The following is a 23,238-nucleotide window of genomic DNA, read 5'->3' as shown; positions in this document are numbered from 1 at the left end:
TTCCTTTTATACCAAAGTAAATATATAATTACAAAATTTACCAACATTAATTAATACAACCCCATTTGCAAAAATGTAGAACGATATTATGCAAACAAATCTGAATTCGCAAAAATTATTAATCAGGAATATAGATCGAATGAATGATGCTAATTTTGACTTAAGTTCTATGTGTGTGTGTGTGTGTGTGTGTGTGTGTGTGTGTGTGTGTGTGTGCAGTTGAACAGGTGGGAGAATAAACACAATGGTATGTACAATGCGAAAGCACTTCCTAATTTTTTGTTTCGTAATCCTGCATCCACTCAGAAACTTGTTTTCGTGAAGGAGTAACGATGTCACTGCTGCACAGGAATGCATCATAAATCATAACGCTGCTGCTAGTCGCCCTATAATTACAATTGTCAGATGAAAAAGAATGCAGGGATCTGCCCTCACCACTAGAATCACACATTTGTAGCTGTCGGCAATCACTACTCATATACATCCTTGCTGATTTCACTTTTTTGTGTATTTATGTTGTTTTCTGTTGTGATATTAACAACAAAATGGCGAGAGACATGTATTGCCCTAATGAAGGTAAGTTGCAGTGACATAAACTAGTTTTGAAACTTCAGTTAAAGTTTTAGGGACATATGCTAGCTGCTTATGAAATCGTGCTATATACCTTTTATGCAAAATGGCAAACACCTTATGAATCCATCATTTATGTTGAAAGTTATGTTTGTTACACGACGTAAAGAAACATCGCTCTTGTCTTTCAAATAAAAAAAAAAACTCATGTAATTTTATGCCATATTTAATATCTGTAGACATTTTCCCTGAAGTTTTAGTTGCGAGCTGTGTTACAAAGTTATAATATCTGGATGTTTTGATTTCAAATTAACGCATTCATAGGATTCTGTTCTACATGTTTGCCCACGCATGCTTTCGTGAAAACACGAATCAACATGGAATCAACATGAAATAATGTACATGTACGAAGCATGATTAAAGTGTAAATTGTTAATCAATCTGCGCCGAAAATTTCAGCCAGTATATTTTTCTTCTTTTGAGGATTGATTCAAATGAATATAAATTACTTAACAAATAGTAATAATATATAAATAAATCGTAATTAAAATACATCTTAAATCAAGTTGTTATTGTCTGATTTACAGAAATTGTTGTTAACAACAATAAATAAACAACTGTAGGCGGAATAAAGATTATTCGTTGAATTAAGCACTGCATGTGTATGACTAGTACAAACAACACAGCAGGAGATACTTATACTCTAGGAATTCATTTGTTGTCAATGAGTTCAGTGTTTGTGTTTGTTCTATTTTTAAATTAACTTGCTTTGTTTTTGTATAAACGCAGAAGATTAGGCCTGAAGGTACATCATAAAATTTACAACAAGAATGTCAAAATCGTAGCATATTATATGAAATGTAAGAAGATTATGTTGTATATTATCAATGGATCTCTTGAATGAAGGATTCAATATGTTATAATGACCACCTTCTTATATTCTTATATTTAATACTTGCATTCGTTTCCCTATATGTTGAATTGTTTGAAATTGGTTTCTAGAGCTATTTCATAAAAGAAACTCTCAAAGTTCCACCGACAATTGCAGTACAAACAAGATTGAAATAATCTCAAAAGGACGTACTATAAAGCATATGCAAACAACCAACCCACGAATTACATGTAGAAACAATAACGTCATGATGATCATACCTAAGTACAAGATATTATTATTAAGCGGTTCGAATGATACTTTGCTACTTGCATGGTCACCTCTCTATTGGGAACTTTTTCGTGCCAGCTTCCTTTACGGCATCTACAGTCCGACTCAAAAATCGTCTTCACGTCCTTCAATTTGATTCGAACCCGCGACATACTGTAAGGATCAACTCCTTACTCCACATTTTAGCTGGTAAAAGTACAGTATATAGCGGGGGATAGCTTCTTTTTATGAACCCCAAATTTAGAGAAAACTGAAAAACTTATCCTTAAAAGTAGCTGTTTATGCGTTGAAGTAATACTTCTTATTTGCACAAAATTAAACAAGCCATTATGTACATGTACCAAAGGAAAAATAAACGAAATGGTAATTTTATAAATTTAAACCCCTAAACAGTATGTGTGTTGTCAAGAAGCACCTTGCTATTCTAACGAAAAACAACAACAACGACAAAAAAGACAAGCATAAAAACAAAACAAAGGATGTGTTTGTGAAACACTGATGCCCCCGTATGGCAGCTTATGGCGAAGGTTAAAGTTTCTCAAATGCAAGTCAAAATCCAGGCCAAAAGATAAAAAATGTTGATACCCAAAGAAAGATCTTGTCTCGAGGAATACACCTGTGAAATTTGAAAGACCTAGATACAACTGTTCAAAAGTTATGGCGAAGGTTAAAGTTTTTTAAATAAAAGTAAAACGTCAAGGTCAAGGTCAAAGTGGTTGGTATCCAAAGGAAGATCTTGTCACAAGGATTACATATGTGAAGTATGAAAGCCCTAGCACCAACCATTTAAAAGTTATGGCCAAGGTTAAAGTTTTTCAAAAGTAGGTCAAACTCCTAGGTCAAGGTCAAAGGGTGAAAGTGGTTGGTATCCAAAGGAAGGTCTTGTCACAAGGATTACATGTGTGAAGTATGAAAGCCCTAGCATCAACCATTCAAAAGTTATAGCCAAGGTTAAAGTTTTTCAAAAGTAGGTCAAACTCCTAGGTCAAGGTCAAAAGGTCAAAGTGGTTGGTATTCAAAGGAAGGTCTTGTCACAAGGATTACATATGTGAAGTATGAAAGCCATGGCTCCAACCATTCGAAAGTTATGGCCAAGGTTAAGTTTTTCAAAAGCAGGTCAAACTCCTAGGTCAAGGTCAAAAGGTCAAAGTGGTTGATATCCAGAGGAAGGTCTTGTCACAAGGAATACACGTGAAGTTTGAAACCCTAAGCACCAACTGTTCAAAAGTTATGGCCAAGGTTAAAGTTTTTCAAAAGTAGGTCAAAGTCCAAGGTCAAGGTCAAAAGATCAAAGTTGTTGGTATCCAGAGGAAGGCCTTGTCACAAAGAATACACAGGTGAAGTTTGAAACCCCAAGCACCAACTGTTCAGAAGTTATGGCCAAGGTTAAAGTCTCATAAAATTTTGCAAAAGTGGGTCAAACTCCAAGGTCAAAAGGTCAAATATGATGGTACCCAAAGAAAGGTCTTGTCACAAGGAATACACATGTGAAATATGAAAGTCATAGCTCCAACCAATCAAAAGTTATGGGTAAGGTTAAAGTTGACAACAGACAAACAGACACACGGACAAACAGACAAACAGATAAACTGACAAACAGACAGACAGGACAAAAACAATATACCCCCGGGATCTTTCGATCCGGGGGCATAATAAAAACAAACAAGTTGTACTATACAATTTTTGAATTATGCATCAGAACAATATCAACTTTATGCAGCTGTACGGAAAGGGAAGTTTAAAGCACAAGTGTAGTGCCTAGGCTGTTAAGATTAATATGTATTTTGAAGTACATGTATACACTCAGTCAATTCATTTGCTTTTAATATTTTGGGTTTCATTCCTTTGTTACTCTCTATTGTACTTCCCCCTTCCCTTTGTGTTTTTTCTTTGATAGCCCCCACATCGCATTTTTATTCTGCCTCGTTTTTCTATCTGATTCTGCTCTTTCTGTATTATTAGATCATAGCTGAATGTATTCTTCACCGTTTGATTAGCTTCCTTCAATATTTTTAGAATACTGGCTGCTAGTAAATATCAAATGTACATCTTAAGTAGTAGTACTAGTAATACTGTAATTATATAATGTACGAGGAGTTATCAAAAAGTTCGTGGACTGATGCGATAAAATTAATACTACATGTATGTAGTCTGTGCTTACAAAATTTATGAGGAACATAAAACAACAAAAGTTTAAGAAATGTTGAAAATTTTAGCTTGATACGTTGATAATTTGCCAAATTATTATAAAATACGAAAGACATTATATGTATATGATCACCCGACGCTGTCGCCGTTTAGTTTCATGACGTACGACAACGTCATTGTTTCTCAATGTTCGCTCACTCTACCCTATACATTTATCTTGATGAGATTCCCTGGAGTTAGGTAAGGACTTACACCCGTCTTCTTTATATATCTTTACAATGTCATGAACAGCAGCTTGCAATGTATATAATATTGTAAATGGATCTACACATAGGGAAAGATCCTCACTTGGTTATGCCAGCATATTTTGTTTGTTGGAGTTCAGTATCTACCACACATGCTCAACGTCACTTTTCGACGTGACTGACTTTTGGCACACTGACTACAAATGGACACTAACTGTGCATCTCTCATCTCTGCTAATCTTTTTTTGCATTTAAAAAACAAGTACTCTGGATGCATTTTATATCTCTGTAGCCTGTTAAATGTTTTCTAGGTCTACACCAGTTTTTCTAGGGGCGAAACTATATAGAATATTGGAAAAAGAAACCCCTCCCCCTTTTTGACGTCATTTTTAGCCCTTAGTTGTTTGGACACTCCATACAAAATTTACGATAAAATTTCATAGAACTTACAGAATGAGGTAAAATTGCAAATATTGCGGAACAATAGGGTCATACCGCATGTCTTAATTAGCAGGATTTTTGGATGACAAGTGCCCATTTCTCAAAACGTCATGATCGAAGTTGCGCTGCCTTGACATACTATTGCTTAGAAAAACATAAACAAATTATTAAAAAATACAACTTATGATTTATGGTTTATTCTATTGATAGAAAAGATGATGCTTAGTAAATGTTTTAAAATTCATTAATATAACTAAAGCGGTTTTAATTTTATTGCGCTAGTCAAAGAACTTTTTGATAACCCCTCGTTCATGTCTCTAAGACTTTGGGAAAATTCAAAGGATTGTTTCTTTAAAATTTTCCTTTCTTATTTCTCTAGGAAAAGATGGAACGGTTTAAGATATTATTCACGTTTTTCGGTTTTCACGTGCATGAATTGTGCGTATATGTGTGGGTGATAATCTTAATATCCTTTTGAAGTATATTGAGTTCTGAAAAAGTCACTGACTGTTGGAATCGTTTACCTTTTTATAACTTTGCCACTGTACATACGAAGTTATATCCCTTGGGAGCAAAGAACTCCCTATTTCTGCAGCAGCTGAAATATATGGTTTTTTCTTGCGTAAATATTCTAAGAGAACTGCTCCATGTATTGGAGGGTTAGTACAAACAATGCAAGTGATTTGATAAACGTTTTTTCCACTTAAATTACAAACCTGTCTACCCAATATTCATTGTTGGTCCCCAATTTTCATTATTGAGAGGCACCATATGGGAAAATAGCAGTTGTGAAACTAGCCGAAAGAAAATCAGGAATGCTGGTATTGATACACAGCGGGGTATGTGTAGGGGACGGGCATGGAAAGGTGGCGCTTGCTCACTGACCGTTCTAAAATTGGTTCCAATATATTTAATAACGTTTTATTGCCCAGTAGCAGTAGCAAGAAATCAGTTTTATAGAATTACATGCTTTTATCTTTTTCCTTATGTACATGTACCTAAACATAAAGATTAATGTGCCCTTGCTGGGTCATTTAGCTTTGACAAACATGATCGAACGCTATACACTAGCATACCCTATTACACTATCATAAAAATCTTACAAGTATCTCCATGGCAAAAAAAATTGTGAATCTGATCTTTTTAGACAAGGGCAAGGGGAAAAAACTGAAACGTTAATTCAGTAAGTTCATGGGCCCCAACGCTAATCTGAGTCATATTAGCCCTGATGTTTTCCTTTATATTCCCATGGGGGAAAAGAAAACGTTAAGCTCATATTGTGGCAACACCATAGCCCCAAGAGGCCATGGCTTAAACAAACCTGAATCCAATATGAGGATGCTGAATATCAATATGACTCGCTTTTCTTGAGAAGATTTTTTTTATCTCCCTTTTGTATCCACGAATTATGTATAATTGGTATCCCGCTTTTAGCTGCACCCTTACTCCGGCTAGCATCCATAATTTAAACACGTTTGAATCTATACGTGACTTGGGAATATTTATATATGAATATAATTTTGCGTGATCCTGCCACTCTTGAATTCTTGAATTTTCATTTTTTTTTTCAATTTTCAATTTAGGCTTAGCGAAAATGCAGGCACAACATCAAACTAAATATATAATGAACAGAATTATACATAAAAATTTAGAGACAAAACTTCACCTACTTGTATGTTTTGATAACCTTTACCCTTTTATTTTTATGAAGCGAAAAAATGCATATATACTCTGAAAAGGACCTTTACATTTGTAATAATAATTTTTTTTTTTTTTTTTTTTTTTTTTTTTTTTTTGCTGCATGGGTATAAAAGGTTTGTATCTATAAATGTCATTATACACAGGTCAATTCACTTCCCTTTTCTTCAAGGTAAAAAAAATGCACACTAAGATTGTAATCAAAATCTACTATAATGACAAGAGTCATGCCCTGTTCTATAATATTCATCGAAAAATGTACCCAAAAATAATACTTTCCCCTCATCTAATACTGTTAGATTTTTTTTACCACATATATTTTGTGCATTCTAAAGTTTATTTATAACCAAAAAATATTATTAATAACCAAAAATCTGTTCCAAGTAGTTTGATGTCTTATTGATGTTATAAATTAACTGAACTAAATCCGTATTTTAGCCCCTTCATAGCACCAGGGTTTTGATTGAATAAATATGATGAAGTGCCACAATAAAATGCTTGCATATCAATATTAGTAATTGTACCTGGGTTTTTTTTACCTTTTTTTTTTTTTTTGTGAGAAGGCTTTTAAAATATTTTATTTTTTTACTTTTATATTCTTCATGTATGTTAACATTTGGTCCCTCATTGTGGCTCCACAAGTAGTTTCTACACTATTTGGAGATGCTAGCGCATCAAGATTTATTTTTCTTAATAATAAAAAGATATAAAAATATTTAAAATAAAAATTTAGCTCACCTGAACTGAAAGCTCAGTGGACCTTTTCTGGTCACATTTTGTCCAGCGTCCCCTGTCTTTCCGACTGTAAACTTTTCACATTTTCGACATCTCAAGAACCACTGGGCCAATTTCAACCAACCTGCCACAAAGCATCCTTTGCTAAAGGAGATTTAATTTTGTTCAAAAGAAGAGCCGTACCCTCTTCCAAGGGTTTGTTAAAATTTTAAAAATTTTATGGCATCTTTTAAAAATTTCCTTCTCATGAACCAAGGGAACAGACATAATGAAACTTACGTAAAAGGTTCATTACAAAGTGTAGATTTAAATTTCTACAAAATTAATCATGACACCCCCCCCCCCCGGGGTAGGATTGGAGAATAATGGCCGCGGTATCTCTTTGATCTTTGCAATAATCGTAGTAGAATGGCCCACAATGGGCGTTCAAAGTATAACATAGGAATATATAAGAAAAACCTTCCAAAATCCTATTCCTAAGAACAACAAAGCCATGATTAGTCACATTTATATGGAAGTATTTTCAGGTAGTGTTAAAATCATGACCCCTCGGGACAGGGTGGGGCCACAATAGGCGGTCAAATTTTACATAGAAATATATAGAGCAAAAATCTTTAAAAATCTTACTCCCAAGAAGCAAAGCCATGATTAGTCAAACATGTATTTATTTGAATGCATCCTCAGGTAGTGTAGATTCGAATGTGTTCAATTCCTGATCCCGGGAGTAAGGTGGGGCCACAGTATGTGATCAAAGTTTTACAAAGGAATATAAATAGGGAAAATTCTGCTAATGAACAGCAAGGCCATTGTGACTCAGGTGAGGGTTGTTTTGAACATATTATATTGAATTAATCAAAAGGATTGGAAACAAGTTCTTGCAACTTACTGGTTCCTCTCCTTAAATATAACAATATGTCATGCAAGTAATACATTAAAATATAATATTTTCAAGTGATATAAGTGAATAAGAATATATATAATTATATATATTATATAAGAATATAAATAGGGGAAAACTCTGCTAATGAACGACAAGGCCATTGTGACTCAGGTGAGCGTTGTGGCCCATGACCCTCTTGTTTTATTTTCTCTTCGTATTCCCTGAAAACCTTGGACCCCTTATTAAGGCCCGACCCTACACTTGTGCAATTAAAAAAAACGGGATTATGACTTCCTGATGATGGTTACATTATATATATTTTTTTTAAAGTTCCTCTATATAGTACATGATATTCCCATGTTAACCTTGTAGTGATTTAACTTAACGAGGAGGCCATAATTTTAACAAACTTGAATCTGCATAGAGGATACTTGCAAAAATAAATCTAAGAAGTCAAAAATGCGAAATGTTAACGGACACCAGACGGACGGACCTACAAAAGCTCACTGTCTTCAGCCTTTGGTTCAGGTGAGCTAATAAAGCATATTTGAAATAAAAAGTCTTACAAACATTGCTTTTTCACTGGGAAAAAATCATAAGAAAATTAATGTGCACACATGTCATTGAATGACAAATGACGTAATCGATATCATTGTTAACGTCGTCAAACTGAACTGTGTCAAATTGTTCATTTAGTACAATACAGGTATATGGTTAACCATTAACCTTTGATTTATATTACAGTGTAATCAAGAAGTATAAGAATAAATTTACACAGTAAGTTTGTAACAACAATAGAAATATGTAACAGTTACTTTTTATATTATCCTTGAAAACTTAATGATAGAATTGATACTAACCGTCACTCAAACGCCTTATATGAATACAAAATATCATTGTCATAAGTCTGACAAATCTAAGGATTGAATTGTCGATAAATACTATTTTGATTTGACATCTGTAGACTGGAAGCCAGCTAACGACTGCAGACATTCAGTTTCCACCTACTCCTAACTTCTCATACGAGGGGGTGTGTGTGTAGTTCGCGGAGCGTTCAAAACTTCACAATAAAATAGCAGCAAAATTGAAGCATTGATTTTTTACTTCTTTACTAATGCATGGCATGTGCTCTTCTGGCCTCTGACCAGGCCTAAAAGTGAGACTGAGATCAAAATTGAGCTCATCTAAGTTTTATGGCCCCGGAGCCTGAAGATCTAATGCATAAGTAAGGTGTCGGTCTGTCAGTCTTTCTGTAAACAATTTTTTCGAAAACTACCCCTCCTACAATTTTGGTCCAACTACAATAAGACTTGATACACAATTAGACTACACTAGCTATAGTATACTGAACCTTGTTTATCATTTTTTGATTTCAACGAATGATGTTGCCATGATTACTAAAATAGAAATTTCAGTGAAATTCTTTCAAATCGGTACTCCACGACCAGCTACAGTTAGGTCTGATTTCAAAAAGACTTCAAGTTGGTACACAGGTAGACTATACTAAGATACATAATTCTCTTTATCGGTTTTTATACATTGAAGAACGTTGTTGCGATGGTCAATATATACTGATACTTTTTTTTTCGAAAACGATTCTCATCTTTTAGTTTTGGACCAATTTCAAAAGGACTTGGTACACAAGTAAACTTTACTAAAATACATACATAAAATACTATATTTCAGATTTTGATTTCGACGAAGACTGGTTACTAAAAATAGAAAGAAATTTTTGTGAAAATGATACTTCTCTTTCAGTTGTAGTCCAATTTGCAGAAAAATTAGTACGCAATTCCAGGTTTCGGTCCTTTTTCAATACGATAGGACTTTGTACATAATTAGACTATAACTAGTCCTGCATTTTTATTTGGTTTGGATTTGTTTTGGTTTTAGATGAATATTGTTGTAATGTGTACCAAATGTACGATAATGTTAATTGGATTTTCCCCCCCAACAAACGCTACTTTCTATGTTTTTGGTCTCACTTTAATCAATCTTGGTACACACGAAAACTAAGCCAAGGATCATACCGATAATTCTTATTTAATTGAGTGACCATGGCTTCTTTGCTTCAAGTGCAGGTGCTGCGTTTTTTTTTTTCTTTTTATCAATTTCAAACCAGCAGAGCTATAGGCACACCAAAGATTTCTGGTTGTAAGGAGTTGTTCTATTTGAATTATGTAACAATAAATCTTTGAATTTAAAAGGTGGAGCCCGAAAGTTATGTTTACAAAACCAACTTTGAACAAAACGGACGTTTGAATTTCCAAGCGTCAAAAAAAGATAGTGCTTGAATTTATCAGATATTTTTGTATTTTGTATTTAAGAGATTTATACGGAATTTTTAAACATTGCTGGTACACGGCATATTTGATGTGTCTCTTAAGCTTTCAGAATACCCAATTCAAGAGCTTGACGTAGTTTAAAAGGGAAAATCATCAAGTAATACATGTTATTTAAAACACGGATTGGGTATATATATAATATGTTGTGTAATTTTGCATTTAAAGACATCTTAACAAATGACGCAAATTTTTCACTATATGCTAGGTCGAAATAATTTTTTTCAATAATTATTCCAATGTAAACAACATTGCAATTAATTCTTTTCACGATTAGTCTCTGAATTTTAATTGTCTATCGAACAGAATTTAAGGTTATAAAAAATATTAACAGGGCCATCGCTAGATTTCTGACAAGGGCTTGGGTTTGGGGTCTGGACAGGGTATAAATGGGTACCATTCAAGGGGGATCTGGTGCATTCTTTACATATCAAATGAGCAAAATGAAATCTTTAAGCAAATACATAAAGATTTTAATTTGTTTCAAACATTTAATTTTCAACTGTTTTTTAAAGGATGAGGATGTTATCTCACCCAAAGCACCCCCATTCCGACGGCCTTAACATACACATTACTCGTTTACTTCGTTTACTTACATATATGTATATGTTCATACATTTTCGAACTCAATATTATTTATAATTACGAATTCAGTAATGATTTACAAACAGTATAGTTAGAAGAGAGAGCTCATTTAAGCATCTATATAATACTCATGCCCTCACAATGTCAGGGAGAAGGAGTGGACAACAATAACGATTTAAAACAACGATTTAAATTAAATTTGGGTTACATCTGCACATAATGCAGTCTCCCTGCTCGATAATTTATAATCACACCTTTGGCGTTTTGTCGGAATTTTCTTAGTACAGAAAGTAATAAGCAGTCCCTCTCTACTGTGCATTAAAATAAACACATCCTTGTTTTTGCAGCTTTGTGAGTATGGTTGTGTGTTTACTATAAGAAAATTTAAATATCGATAAAATTAGGACCCACTGATCGAATTCCGGTAATCGTCGATTTATCGTAATCATTCTACTGCACTTGAAGAAGGAAAAATAAGAGCAGAAAAAGAAAACGATGTACATGTATAAATTCACAATGCTCATGCATTTAAAAGTAGTTCTTTTGACAAGTAGACTATACAGTGTTTCAGGTGCGTTAACGTTCACAAGCAGGACATAAGTGTAGTGTAAATTGACCATATTACAAAAGCGAGGAAGTTGTTTACTTCATTGCCATCGATTATTTGAAACTAGTGTTTATTCAAGTTGATTGTGTTTAAATGACAAAAATGCAAGCGTTCTTTTCTATTCCAGAGAAACTGGTATTTTTCTCTTTGAAGTACTAAGCTGGTGAACCGTCATACTTGTATATGTAATACTCTTCACTTTGATGCAGCCGAAATTAACCATATTCAATTCATATGTGTCCGTGTTTAATAACACAGTACATATATGGATTTACTTTATAATGGAATTCAATTGACGACTATTATGTACCACTGAAAGTCTCTCACTACATTAATTTTCATTCTATGAATATAAAAAGTTCACTGTAGATCTGATAGTACCTAATGAAATTAAGGGGACAAAGATACTATATAACTAGTAGTTTATATATTTATGTGTGTCTCAGTGAGTATAAATGAACGGAAGTCATTACGACTAAAACGTCTGATAATCATGTGATTACTAATACTTACATCTGTCACCTAGATTCTTGATCTGCTCAAGTATTTCAAATCTTTTAATCGTTATACTTGTACTTAAAACGTGCATGACTATAACTGCATACTTCCATTTTTGTGTACCGTACTTAGGTACTTCCTCTGTTATTTGAAATAGAGATCTTGATGAGGATAAAGTTTTAAATGACTGCAGTATATTTCGAGTCATTTTAAGGCGTTGATATTTGTGTTCAGTTGTGTGCAACGATGCTGAACCAAATCTAGTAGTACATTAATATATACATATACGTCTACCAATTGTTTTGCTATCTACCCAGTTTAAATACCCATCTGGAATGGTTTAAGTGGTCGGAGTTACATTTTTTCGATTATAGGACCGCTTTTCGTTTTGTTTAATCTTAGGATATGTTAGCCATTCTAGCAGATTAATAATGAAGAACCGATTGTGGTATGGTAAGTAGTACCGGTGATTTATAAAAAAGCGTTAGAAGTTCTGCATTCTTAATGAAGACTCAATCTGTAATGAATTAAAGACTCATTCAGTTTGACAAGGTAGACATGAAGATATGTACTTAACATACACTTCTATGCATATTTATGTTGACACTTCCGACATGGCTATGCACATTGTAGACAAAATTGCTACGTAATTTAAAACCGCTATTTTATCGACATAGGTAAAGTAATGTTACATGGTATACTTTTTAAAATGATAGTACATGTACTATGTCATTTATATATACTGTTTAATTTTAATTGTACTTTTTTAAGCTGATCATTCATTTCTCTCTGCTTTTATTATTTCGCATTGTAGACAACTACACAGTCATACGTTTGAAAATTTACTTTAAGTTTTAATATAAAAAAAAATCTTGTAGCATAAACCCATAAATGTACATGATTTGCGCCAAAGTTCTCCATCCATTATATTCTTTAGTGATGGATTTACATTCCGACGTTCATTGTCGAAATAAAATCTTCATATTATATTGTGTAAAGGTCCAAAATTTTATGTGACATTCATATAAAGTTCCCAAGGTCACCTTGTAAAGCCGAAGTCCTTGGTTCATTTTCCGACCATATTTTGTACGTATTGTTGCTGTATTTTGTGTTTCGCGACATCTGCCGACCAATATTTATATACTTTCCCTTTTTATTGATTTTCCCCCTTTTTCGGTCACACAAATAATGTGGAGTATTACTTGATGTAATAATATTTTTATTATATTACTGGCTAAAGGGACAATGACTATTGTTCAACACCATATGTATTCCATCTGTGTAAAATGTTCAGAGATTTCTCTAACAATATAGTTATCATAGTTTGCAAATAATAATTTTCTTCACGGGAAATAAAACGTCGGCAAGAAGATAGAAGAAAACTTTTCTTCTTACGAGTACGGTTAAGGTTATTCAGTAGTCTCGCACTACGAGCATTGACTGGTTGGTATTTGTCGCTGTTTATTTATTATTATTTTTTTTTTTTTTTTGCATTGAGTAATGCAGTAGATTGCAAGCATTTTTATAAGGTGACGATAGTTGCATGCCTATTTGCCTAACTCTTTACCTAAAATTTGTTTTATGAAAGGGTTTTTGCAAACTGCAATGTTTGTTCTAAAGATTGTTAAAGGGTTGGAGAAATATGTATGAACGAAAAGTTTAGATTTTTTTTATCCAAGTTAGTTGTAAAACCCATTGAGATACTACTATAGTATTTTTCACATGATCTTTCCGGATAATATCATTGAGCGATGCATGGAAACCAATAGTCTTTACTTGTCCTTTGAATTTGAATGATATATCAAATATTACATAAACTGTTAGCAGTTTCAATGGTAACTCATCTACTTTGGAAGCTTTTGTAAATCAAGGATATTATAAGGCTGTGAGAAACTTAAAAATTTTAATTTCTTTCTTTAAACAATTAAAGGAGTTTCGCCCCGAAAAGTGTAATACATTATTCAGAATGTATCGAATCATATATAGACAATAACTTTGGCGGAAGAATTTTTCTTAAATTGCTATGAGATTTCTTCAATAAATATTAGGAAATGTGATATTGCATGTATGCAATACCCAATACTAAGTTGTCTGAATATTGCTTTCTTTTGATATTTTCCCTATTTTTACAATACGGTGTTTTAAAAGTTTTTCTTCAAAGCTGAACGACTTTACAATTATCACAAGTAAACCCTTTTTTATGTCAGTCCTGCTCTAAGGGGTAGTCAATGGTCAATCTTCTTCTCGACCTTTTCACCTGTATATGTAAAGGGTTTATTTCAAGGAACCATATTCACTTTCAATATCTATTTGTCTGATCTGGGTAAACGCCTCAAGTTGTAATCGGTCATTTTCATTTCTTGATTGTGGCCATTTATGTGTTACTTGGTAATAGATTGCATAAAAATGGATATACCACGTATTGGTTTGGGTTTCGTCTTGTCAAAAGTCAAAACGTTTAATATGTTTCCGTACCCCCTCCCCCTCTCTCTCTCTCTGGAAAGTACGGATAATTAGTTAAGATGACGCGTGACCTTGTAATGATCTTTATTGTCTGCCTCTTCACGTGTCTGCATACATCAAAACTAATTAAAATGCAGTGCTTGAAATGTAAATTTAATGTACATTTGTACATATTTATCTGTTTGTGAATTATTTGTCTCGTAACATTTGACATTCTGAAATTAAAAAAAAAATGTGAGAAATTGTGTGTGGGTCCTCTGTCTATCTAAAAAGTAAAAATTAACATTTAAGTTAAGGAAGTATAAGTCTTAAATTTGGTTTTATGTTTTTTCAAGACCGTCTGTTTAAGAAATAAAATTAATGAATATATTCATGAATTATCTCTTTGCGCATTTCTTTCGGTTGCATTTGGGATACTTATTCTTGTTCAAATACATGTAGCTACATGTACATGTAGTAACTTTCTAACAATAAATACCATAAAGCAAAAAGAACACAAACCCCTTGAAAGAAGAACAATTTTTGTTCATTTGACAAATGAAGCTGTAGGCATTAATAATAGGTTAATAGGTAAAATGCAAATTTTCTTTTAGCTGGTCTCTAATTAGGTTTGCCAGACCGTTAATGGAAGTGTCTTTGTGGTCCTTCGTGTGACATTCAGACGGTAATGTGTAAATGAATTAACTATGCCCTGTGTTAGGCAATAAGCGTAATGGTGCCAGACAGACAGAAAAGTAGGTAATTCAAATGATTTATAGTGGCCATATTGGAATTGTCAATAATCTGGCATCGTATATAATTTGTCACAAGTATGCATTTGTTATTAAACATAACGAAACCTTAAAAATAAACATAATATAAAACAATGTTTGATATTTAAATCTTAGGTTAACCAAGGATTATATGTGATATTAATTTATCAAGTGTATCGGTTTTCCCAAAATAATATCTCTTGCTAAGTTTCAGTCTCTAATTAGTCTTTGCTGATGGTTGCTAGCGCTATGTCTTCCAAATTAAAATTCATGCAGTAAAGCTAAGGATTGTTCTACTAGACTAAGCCTAAAAAACTTGCACATAAAGAAATGATATATACCTGCTGCACATATATACTCAAATTACATGTTTTGAAATTGGCTTCTGGAAAACAAAACTCCCAGCAAAATTGTGTAGAATGCAGAATTTCTTTTAGAGTACCTTATGTCCCAACAAATAACATAGACCCAATAAACAAATCTAGATCTTTTCTTGCATTTTGTGAGTATGCTCTCTTTATTTCAAAGAACGGTGCTTTTCTATTCACGGAACATTTTTTAAATGAAAGCTTTTAAACAATCTTAATATTTTCATTTTAAATTTGCATTCGTTTTAAAAATCCAGACTCCATTGAAAGACATGTTGCCATTGTCCCGATAAGGAAAAACAAGTAATTGTTGAACAACTTGACGAACATGTTCAAGATGACACGTAGTTACTTCTCAATTATGTCTAGGGGCAGTCCAGTTACACAGCGAATTTTTAAGCAATGATAATTTAACAACCTTAATATTCACGAGCGGCAGCCTCGTGCGGAAGTTAAAAGAAAGGGACTTTGCTTTATTAATTGATTAATCTAATGTCGACCAACGGTATAGGCTGGAGTAAAATCTATACAGCCGCTTAGCGATTGTTTTCCCGCGGGATCCAACTAAATCGGGACAAACAGGACTGAATATCGTCTGCTTGCTAAGTGCACAGTCGGGACTTCAGAGATTGGAATTGCTTCTTCCAAAGTGAAGACAGTTTCCGGTCATATTGGGAACCACGAACATATGTAAGGTCAGAATAATTATACGTATGTATATAACGAAGATCAGCCAACCGAATCGGGTCGATAAGTGCTTGTGTCAATCATTGTAAGTTTCTGCTCCAGTGGGAATTACACTATTTTGAATAAAACTGTGTATTGGATTTTATTCCATCGCTGGAAGTTAAGTTGGAGAATGTGAAGCTCTGGGATCGACTATACTGCCATTGTGCACAGGAGGCTTACAGAATTTATACACTATGTTTTAACCAATGCATTATTTATACTTGTTTCATGCTCATTCGACGTTGAATATTTAGAATTATCGGCTGTGTTTGAAAACAACCCCTGTTGCACTGCAAAGAGCCCAGGATAATGTGAGGAGAAGGAATTTACGCTACTTTCCCAGGCATACGTAACTGCGCATGGAAACGTAACTTTTTATGCACTCAGTTGTAAATCGTTTTGTTTGCAAACAAATTTACGAGGATATTTGAAAAATAAACTGGATTCCAGTTAATCATGGAGCAAGAAGGTCCCTGGGAATCTATGCGAGCTGAACAGGAGAACGGAGAACTGCTTTCCGAAGATGAAAGAACGGAAGCATCCAAAGACCCACGAGAAGAGGAGCAACAAGGCAACGTCAAAGAAGGTATATGCATTTCGTGACCCCATTTCCTGGTCGTTATTACAGCGGGAATGTTTATAAATAATTGAAGATTTATGCAGGTGTATAGGCTGTGTTCAGTAATCAGGAACTACTACAAATTTATATATAGAAAAGAGTTGTAAACATTCTACACAGGTGTTCTCAAGGTACGGGGCCAAATACCATGAATTAAATGTCCTCATATTAGATACGTGTTGTAACCTATATCCTTTTACAACAATGTAAATTGAACACATATGTATAGTAAAGGGGGTTGATTACTAGATAATCCTTTTGAATGAATGATTGTTTGTAAAGTAATATTGATGTACTTTGCCCAACTAACCTAGTTGCAATGTTATGGATCCCACTCAACTGACATTTTCTGTGCAGGAAAATTATTTAACTGATTGTAAATGCATGTGATTAACTATAACATATGTACATGGAAAACCAAGAGCAAGCTTATGAATTATTTTATGCGTCTGTAAATAATAAATCGGGCGTATACTTGAATGCATTAGCCTTCGCCATCGGGATATGTTCAAGATCAAAATGAATCTTAGAGGAACGATATGAAGTCCGGAGCATTTCCTCTGAAATCGAACATATATAGAAAGATAAAAATCATTAGCCCCATCTTGTTTCACTGACTACATTCAAAGATTAATTTCAAGAATAAATTAACTGTTGCTTTTCAGATTCTGACCTAGATTTTGTTTTAAGAGGGGGCGGACTGTTTTGTAAACCGTTAATTGTCGAAAGAGTTTTTTTTTTCCAGAGCATAGTTGTATAGTCTGTTTTTCATCATTTATTCAATTTTGAAGCGCCGAATTTGACAACTTTTCAATAAAGACAGTGTATAAGAAAAAAACGGTTGTATAATGGTAATGCCGAGTAGAACCACATGCCAACAAGACGCGATAGTTCCGTCTGCCTCCACAGAAAATCCTCCAAGACCATTAATAATTATCTCTTCATCTTCAAGCTCAAGCACGTAAAATAAAGCGCTCTGTGCTCCTTAAAAATTGTTTGTTATTCTAAATAACATTTTGTTTGTAAGCATTTCATCGAGAATCTATTTCACTGCACGCGTCAAACCTTAGCCAATGAAAATTTGATGGCAAACCACTTAGAGTGAACAAAGTTATGTTCACCTTTTTCATTATCTGCACTGATACATGCATTTAGTTAAACTTATAAGTACAACATATTAAAAACAGTTATCATCACGTATGTTTTTCACCAAATCAACTGCTCGTTTGACATTTATTAAAATCCATATTTATGGTACATGTATGACACGATATTGAAACATCATAAACTGTTTTGGGGGGAAAGCAGACGAATGTCAATAAACTGAAATAATTAGCTGGATAGTATGATACAGAAATGACATTATTGAGCTTATTAAGCTTCTTACTAATGAGGTATATTGATTTTTATTCTTTGCTGAGAGCAAACTAAAGATATAGGCTTCCAACCTTATATTGAGCATATCTCAACAAATAATGTTTAATTGTCGTACATGTAATTGATTCATTCAAATGTACCATTCGTATCAACCATACTTTGTTTTCATGTTGTTTTTTAATAACATTATATTAATTAACATCCAGACATTTCGACCGATGACAAATTAATACTTTCATTAGTATCTCTCAGTGCTGATGATTTCCAGTATTCCATATTGCAATGTCATGATATTTTTATAACAGAAAATACGTGGGATCATACTGTTCCATCATTTTACTTATTGCCAGTAAATTAAATTCACTCCAGTCTTCTCCAAATTTTAATTGTTTTCCCGGGTTGTAAAAATTTATGATCTATTATCAAATGACTCTTGTATTTGCTGAAAATTTTCAAAATGACCAAGAATGTTGACCCACGTTGTATGATAGAAAACGTCTAAACAAACTTTTAATCGGTTTTTCAGTCTGGATTTCCATGTCCGATGGTTGTACGTATTTTCACTATTTTGTTTGGGTTTTATTTATTTTTTAGTACACCTTATATTTGCCAATCGCTTTTTGACCCGCCAAAGCTATTGTGTCAACTGTTGCAAGATCACCTCACAATGCACTACACCACTCGAGACATGCTAGAAATTCTTAAAACTCTAAAGTTTCCTCAAGTTTAAAACTTGAAAAATACTTCAGAACTCATTACATTGTTGAGTTGATCTTGTAAATGCACTGTAATTTTTGTTTTTATAAGGTCAAGGGGAAAATGGAAAATGCTTGAAAATTCCTGCCAACAGAAACATCATTTGTATAGAGCATATGCCTTAGCAACGTATGAATAAGTAAATATTCATCTAGGTCCAAAAATGAGAAATATACCGAAATCACCCCCGAAATTATTGTTAAATAAATAATATACAGAAAAATTTGCTTAAAAATAAGAGATATCTCTTGAGAAAGATAAACTTATCTCGACTCCCCCGCTGTTTCAGCAACATGGATGATAAGTAAAAAGTATAAATCTTACACTGGCAGATCGTATGTCGAGGTAACCAGAGATACAAAAAGTCTCTACTGGTTTGTAGGGGATTTATTCTCTAAAGATAAACTATGTTGTTTTTTTTCTCTCCGGATCTAAGGATATGGCGTGTTTTTTAATCGAACTTTGATCCCTTTCTCTGTGGGGTTCTTCAAATTAGTTTTTTTTTATGTTTGTAAGAGCTAGGAGAAGATGTTTTATCTATTCGTGGTCTATAATTACAAGTCATATAATGAAGCTTAATGTAATTAATGAACAATCAAAGTTGGTTTACAAAGTTTGCGTTGAGCAAATTGATTTTTTTTCTATTTCCGGTATGATAACCCGGTTAACAAATTTCCCGTTGTCTTCACAATTTTACAAGGATACAAGAATGCACAGTTTTTATGCATGTATGTTGTGAACACCTTGCAACGTGCTAATATATGTTTTATAATCCTTCGCTGCATGCAAAACTGTAATATATATTATTGCACGTCTGTTGCAATTAGTAGTCTAGAATCTTTTTTATTGACATTGATCCCTGTTTCCAAGTAACTATGGAGAAACAATCAGTATAAAATAACTAAACCTTATCCTCTTTGATTTTTTTCTAGTGACAGCAATTTAATATTTCATGAGATGTATATTAAGTGATTCTCCCAAGTTGTAAAATGTGGTGAAAGTGTTTCAGAAAATCACTGAAACAGAACGAGCCGAGTGTATTTTCCGCATTGATTTTCATAGTTGTGTCTTGGCTAATTCTGGAATGATTGTAGCAGAACTTTGGTGATATTTTCCCAAAGGCGCGAGATAGCTGGGAGACTTTTGTCTTTAATGTTTTTGCAGACTATTAGGCTTTTGTTATTGCCAAGTTCCAACTCTGTGCTGTAGTAATGTGTTATCTAAACGAAAATACTTCATTACTGCATTAGCACGGATACAGATAAAAATTGGTATAATCCTCTTAGCTAATCAATTGGTATCATCATGAAATTAAGTTCTTTTTTCATTTTTGTCAAGAACGGTCACTGAACCATGTTTCATTATTATGTGTGTAAAAAAAAAAATTCAATGTAAAATTTAGGCTCCTCTAAGAAAACGGCCAAGCATTGAATTTTCAGAAAAAAGAATACTCTTTGAAATCTTTTTATCGGAAATCAAAGCAAAAAGGGAAATAAATTCTCCAAGGGGTAGTTCATTAAAACGTACATCGTGTGTCATATTATAATATTTAATGACTATTTGCAAGCCAGATCAATGTTTCTGAAAATTAAAGAATTTTTAAAACTCATATATCTGTGAAACTTTTTACACGTGATTATTATATTTGTGTCTGTACAAATTCTAATTTTCTTTATTTTGAATTTCCTCTTCTGTGCAAAAAAAAAAAAAAATGTATCTTGTTTATATTATGGCACTTTGCTTTGTAACAATCCTGTCTTATCTTGTTTCGACAGCAACAAGTACATGTACATTTATACATGTATAATACAAGCTAATGAAAATAAATTAACCTTCTTCTATTTCTAACAGAGAGCAATTTTGATCTATCCCTCCCCTTAGAACTCCGATTTCTTTTAATTGATAATTTGAATTCTTGATTTGCATTTCATAAGCCAAAAACATTTTTGATTCGTTACATAGGAGAAATCAATGTAATGACAATATAAAGCATTATTGTATAGCGCGCCTAATAAATGTTAGACTGTGTTACAAAATATAACATCAGCTGAAATTAATGGTTTTAAATCTACTAGTATTGTAAAAGCAATACAATGTATACTCTAAGTTTTGTTCTACTGCATTTGAAAATGCGAAATTCAATACCAGCTTAAACAGCACGAGTTTCAATTTGTCTGTGCGATAATTGCAAATTCTGGTATTTGGTTGCAATTTTCCAGATGAGTGTTTCATTACTGAGATTAAACTCATCTCATCAGAAGCTGGTATGATGTGAACATCAAAAAAAAAGGGTTAATCGACAACTGATTGCAGTGTTCTGAAAAGCAAGATAGTTTTCATATTTGCAATTCTCTTTAATGTATCGATTTCAGTGTGTTTTGTTGAAGCTTTTAAGATAAATTGTGTCACTATCGGTGTTTGTGTATCGGAGAAAATCGATGAAGCTGTCCCAGAAACTACTGTTTTGCTTTTGAAACTCCATTGTCACGTGATCATATTTATAATGCTGCAGCGAATAAGTATCTGATCTGAACAGAGCTGTTTTGCATAAATGGTAGATGTATGTGCTACATGTAAGAACGATTGGAAGGGTTAATTATGATTGATTGACGTCTTATTCTGTTGAAGTTTTGTTCCAACATTAATACCTATACTTCTCATTAAATGTAGAAAGACAGATCTCATATTAATTAACTACTTGATGGTATGTTGACACTCTTTTCTCTATTAGTTGGTATAATACTACATTGTAACTGTTCGTTTCTACTGTTAATTGGGATTTGTTTTCCGATTAAGCTTACATGGGAAACTGCTGAATAATTTCTTCTTTCTTTAGTATTTTGTCCATTCTTCCTGACATACCGATTTTCCATCGGTTTTCTTGGACCCCCTTTTTCTCAACTGAACTTGCTAGTCCAAAGTTCCTGTGGGTAATTAAGTTCAACTTTTGTTTCAGTGGATGTGCATCCTTACAAGGTGACATAATGAAACCATTAATGTGGTCATCTGTTCTTTTATTAGAATCGCCTGTTCCTTTACTATATACGTATTTAAAAAAGTTTCATGGTATACTTTCAGTACATTTCAATTTTCTTCATGTCCTGATACACTTGCAATGCGTGGCCCAAATCTCTGTGGGATAAAAAGTATGAAACATTTATTTATATAAAAAAAAAAAATAAATAAAACGATCCAGAAGGTCTGTATGTATACCAAGGAAAAAAATTAAAAGAAATCGAATTGACTGCAAAATTTTAATCAATATTCAAATTCAAGCATTCATTTGAAAAGTTTAACATAGGAAAAGTAGATGAAATTGAATTCTTTAGAATGTGGATTAAGCTTCCTCGACCCTCTGATAAGAGAGACAACTCTCACTGAAATAAAGGAATATTATTCCTTTATAAAATTATCAAGTTTCTGTCATTTTCCCCGCATGGTGTGATGAAACTGTGTGCATTTTAATTATAAATTAGGTTTCCTTTGGGAAATAATTATCATATAGGTGAAATTTCATGAGTGAATAGAGGGATAATAAACTTCAGACTACTTATATAGCTTAAGTTTTGATTATTAAATCAAGGAAAATCAAAAGTTATATTTTCGTTTGAAGACTGACAAGTTATATGGCCTGCAACGTCTAATGCTTATAATTTTCAAATTATTCATAGAAATATACATGTATTGAGTACGGCGAGTTTTTGAATGAATTACTTTGCCAACCACAGACGGGGTAGTACATACACTGTAGTCAATATCACACTCAGTCGGTTAGCCTCTCGGCTCTAATGGGGCGGAAATTAGCCATTGACACAAAATATCTTTCTTTGATTTCAAAACAACTTGTTATACCTTACAAAATATATTTATCATTTGAAAAGGTAGACTAACCAATCCAAGTCTATATGACTACTTTTAATTTTCTGCACCTGCATGTACGCAAACGTCCATAACGCTCTTAATAAAATGACATTTTTCATTTGCACCGAAAACACCTCGCTATTAATATTAGCATACATCACTTTCTAATTTCAAATTCATATTTATATAAATTCAGCTCTCTTTAAAGGTGACCCGCTAGCATATCGTATCTTGACATTGAAGAGACGTTCTTTCCTTCTTTTCTGTAACACTCTGAAATTGTAGGATTAACAATATGCGAAAAGGTTTGTGAATTTGTATTTTTATATATAGCTTGTTAAAATAACCACTCTACAAAAACAGTGAAAAGTTGTTTGTATGAAAATAATTGAATGTCATCTT

General features: G+C 33.1%; 1 protein-coding gene across 6 annotated transcripts in view; it reads left to right on the top strand.

Moving 5' to 3' along the window:
* The first annotated feature begins 309 nt into the window (after window positions 1-309).
* Window positions 310-23,238, top strand: part of LOC133191871 (neuronal membrane glycoprotein M6-b-like) — a 36,360-nt gene continuing 13,431 nt past the window's right edge. The window contains exons 1-2 of one of the 6 annotated variants that reach the window (XM_061327614.1): window positions 310-576; window positions 18,746-18,769. In XM_061327614.1, the coding sequence (XP_061183598.1) occupies window positions 546-576; window positions 18,746-18,769 (55 nt within the window). In that variant the 5' untranslated portion in view covers window positions 310-545. Of the gene's footprint in view, window positions 577-12,093; window positions 12,365-15,908; window positions 16,810-18,745; window positions 18,770-23,027; window positions 23,142-23,238 lie in introns of those variants that run through there. The other 5 variants (XM_061327611.1, XM_061327615.1, XM_061327616.1 and 2 more) reach the window with 5 other exon arrangements.

Source organism: Saccostrea echinata, unplaced genomic scaffold (genome assembly GCF_033153115.1).
Source record: "Saccostrea echinata isolate AGI-Se365-2 ecotype Australia unplaced genomic scaffold, CSIRO_AGI_Sech_v1 ptg000025l, whole genome shotgun sequence".
In the NCBI taxonomy this organism is placed as follows: domain Eukaryota; kingdom Metazoa; phylum Mollusca; class Bivalvia; order Ostreida; family Ostreidae; genus Saccostrea; species Saccostrea echinata.
Note: the sequence above shows the minus strand (reverse complement) of the source record. Positions and strands in the feature narration are given on the sequence as shown.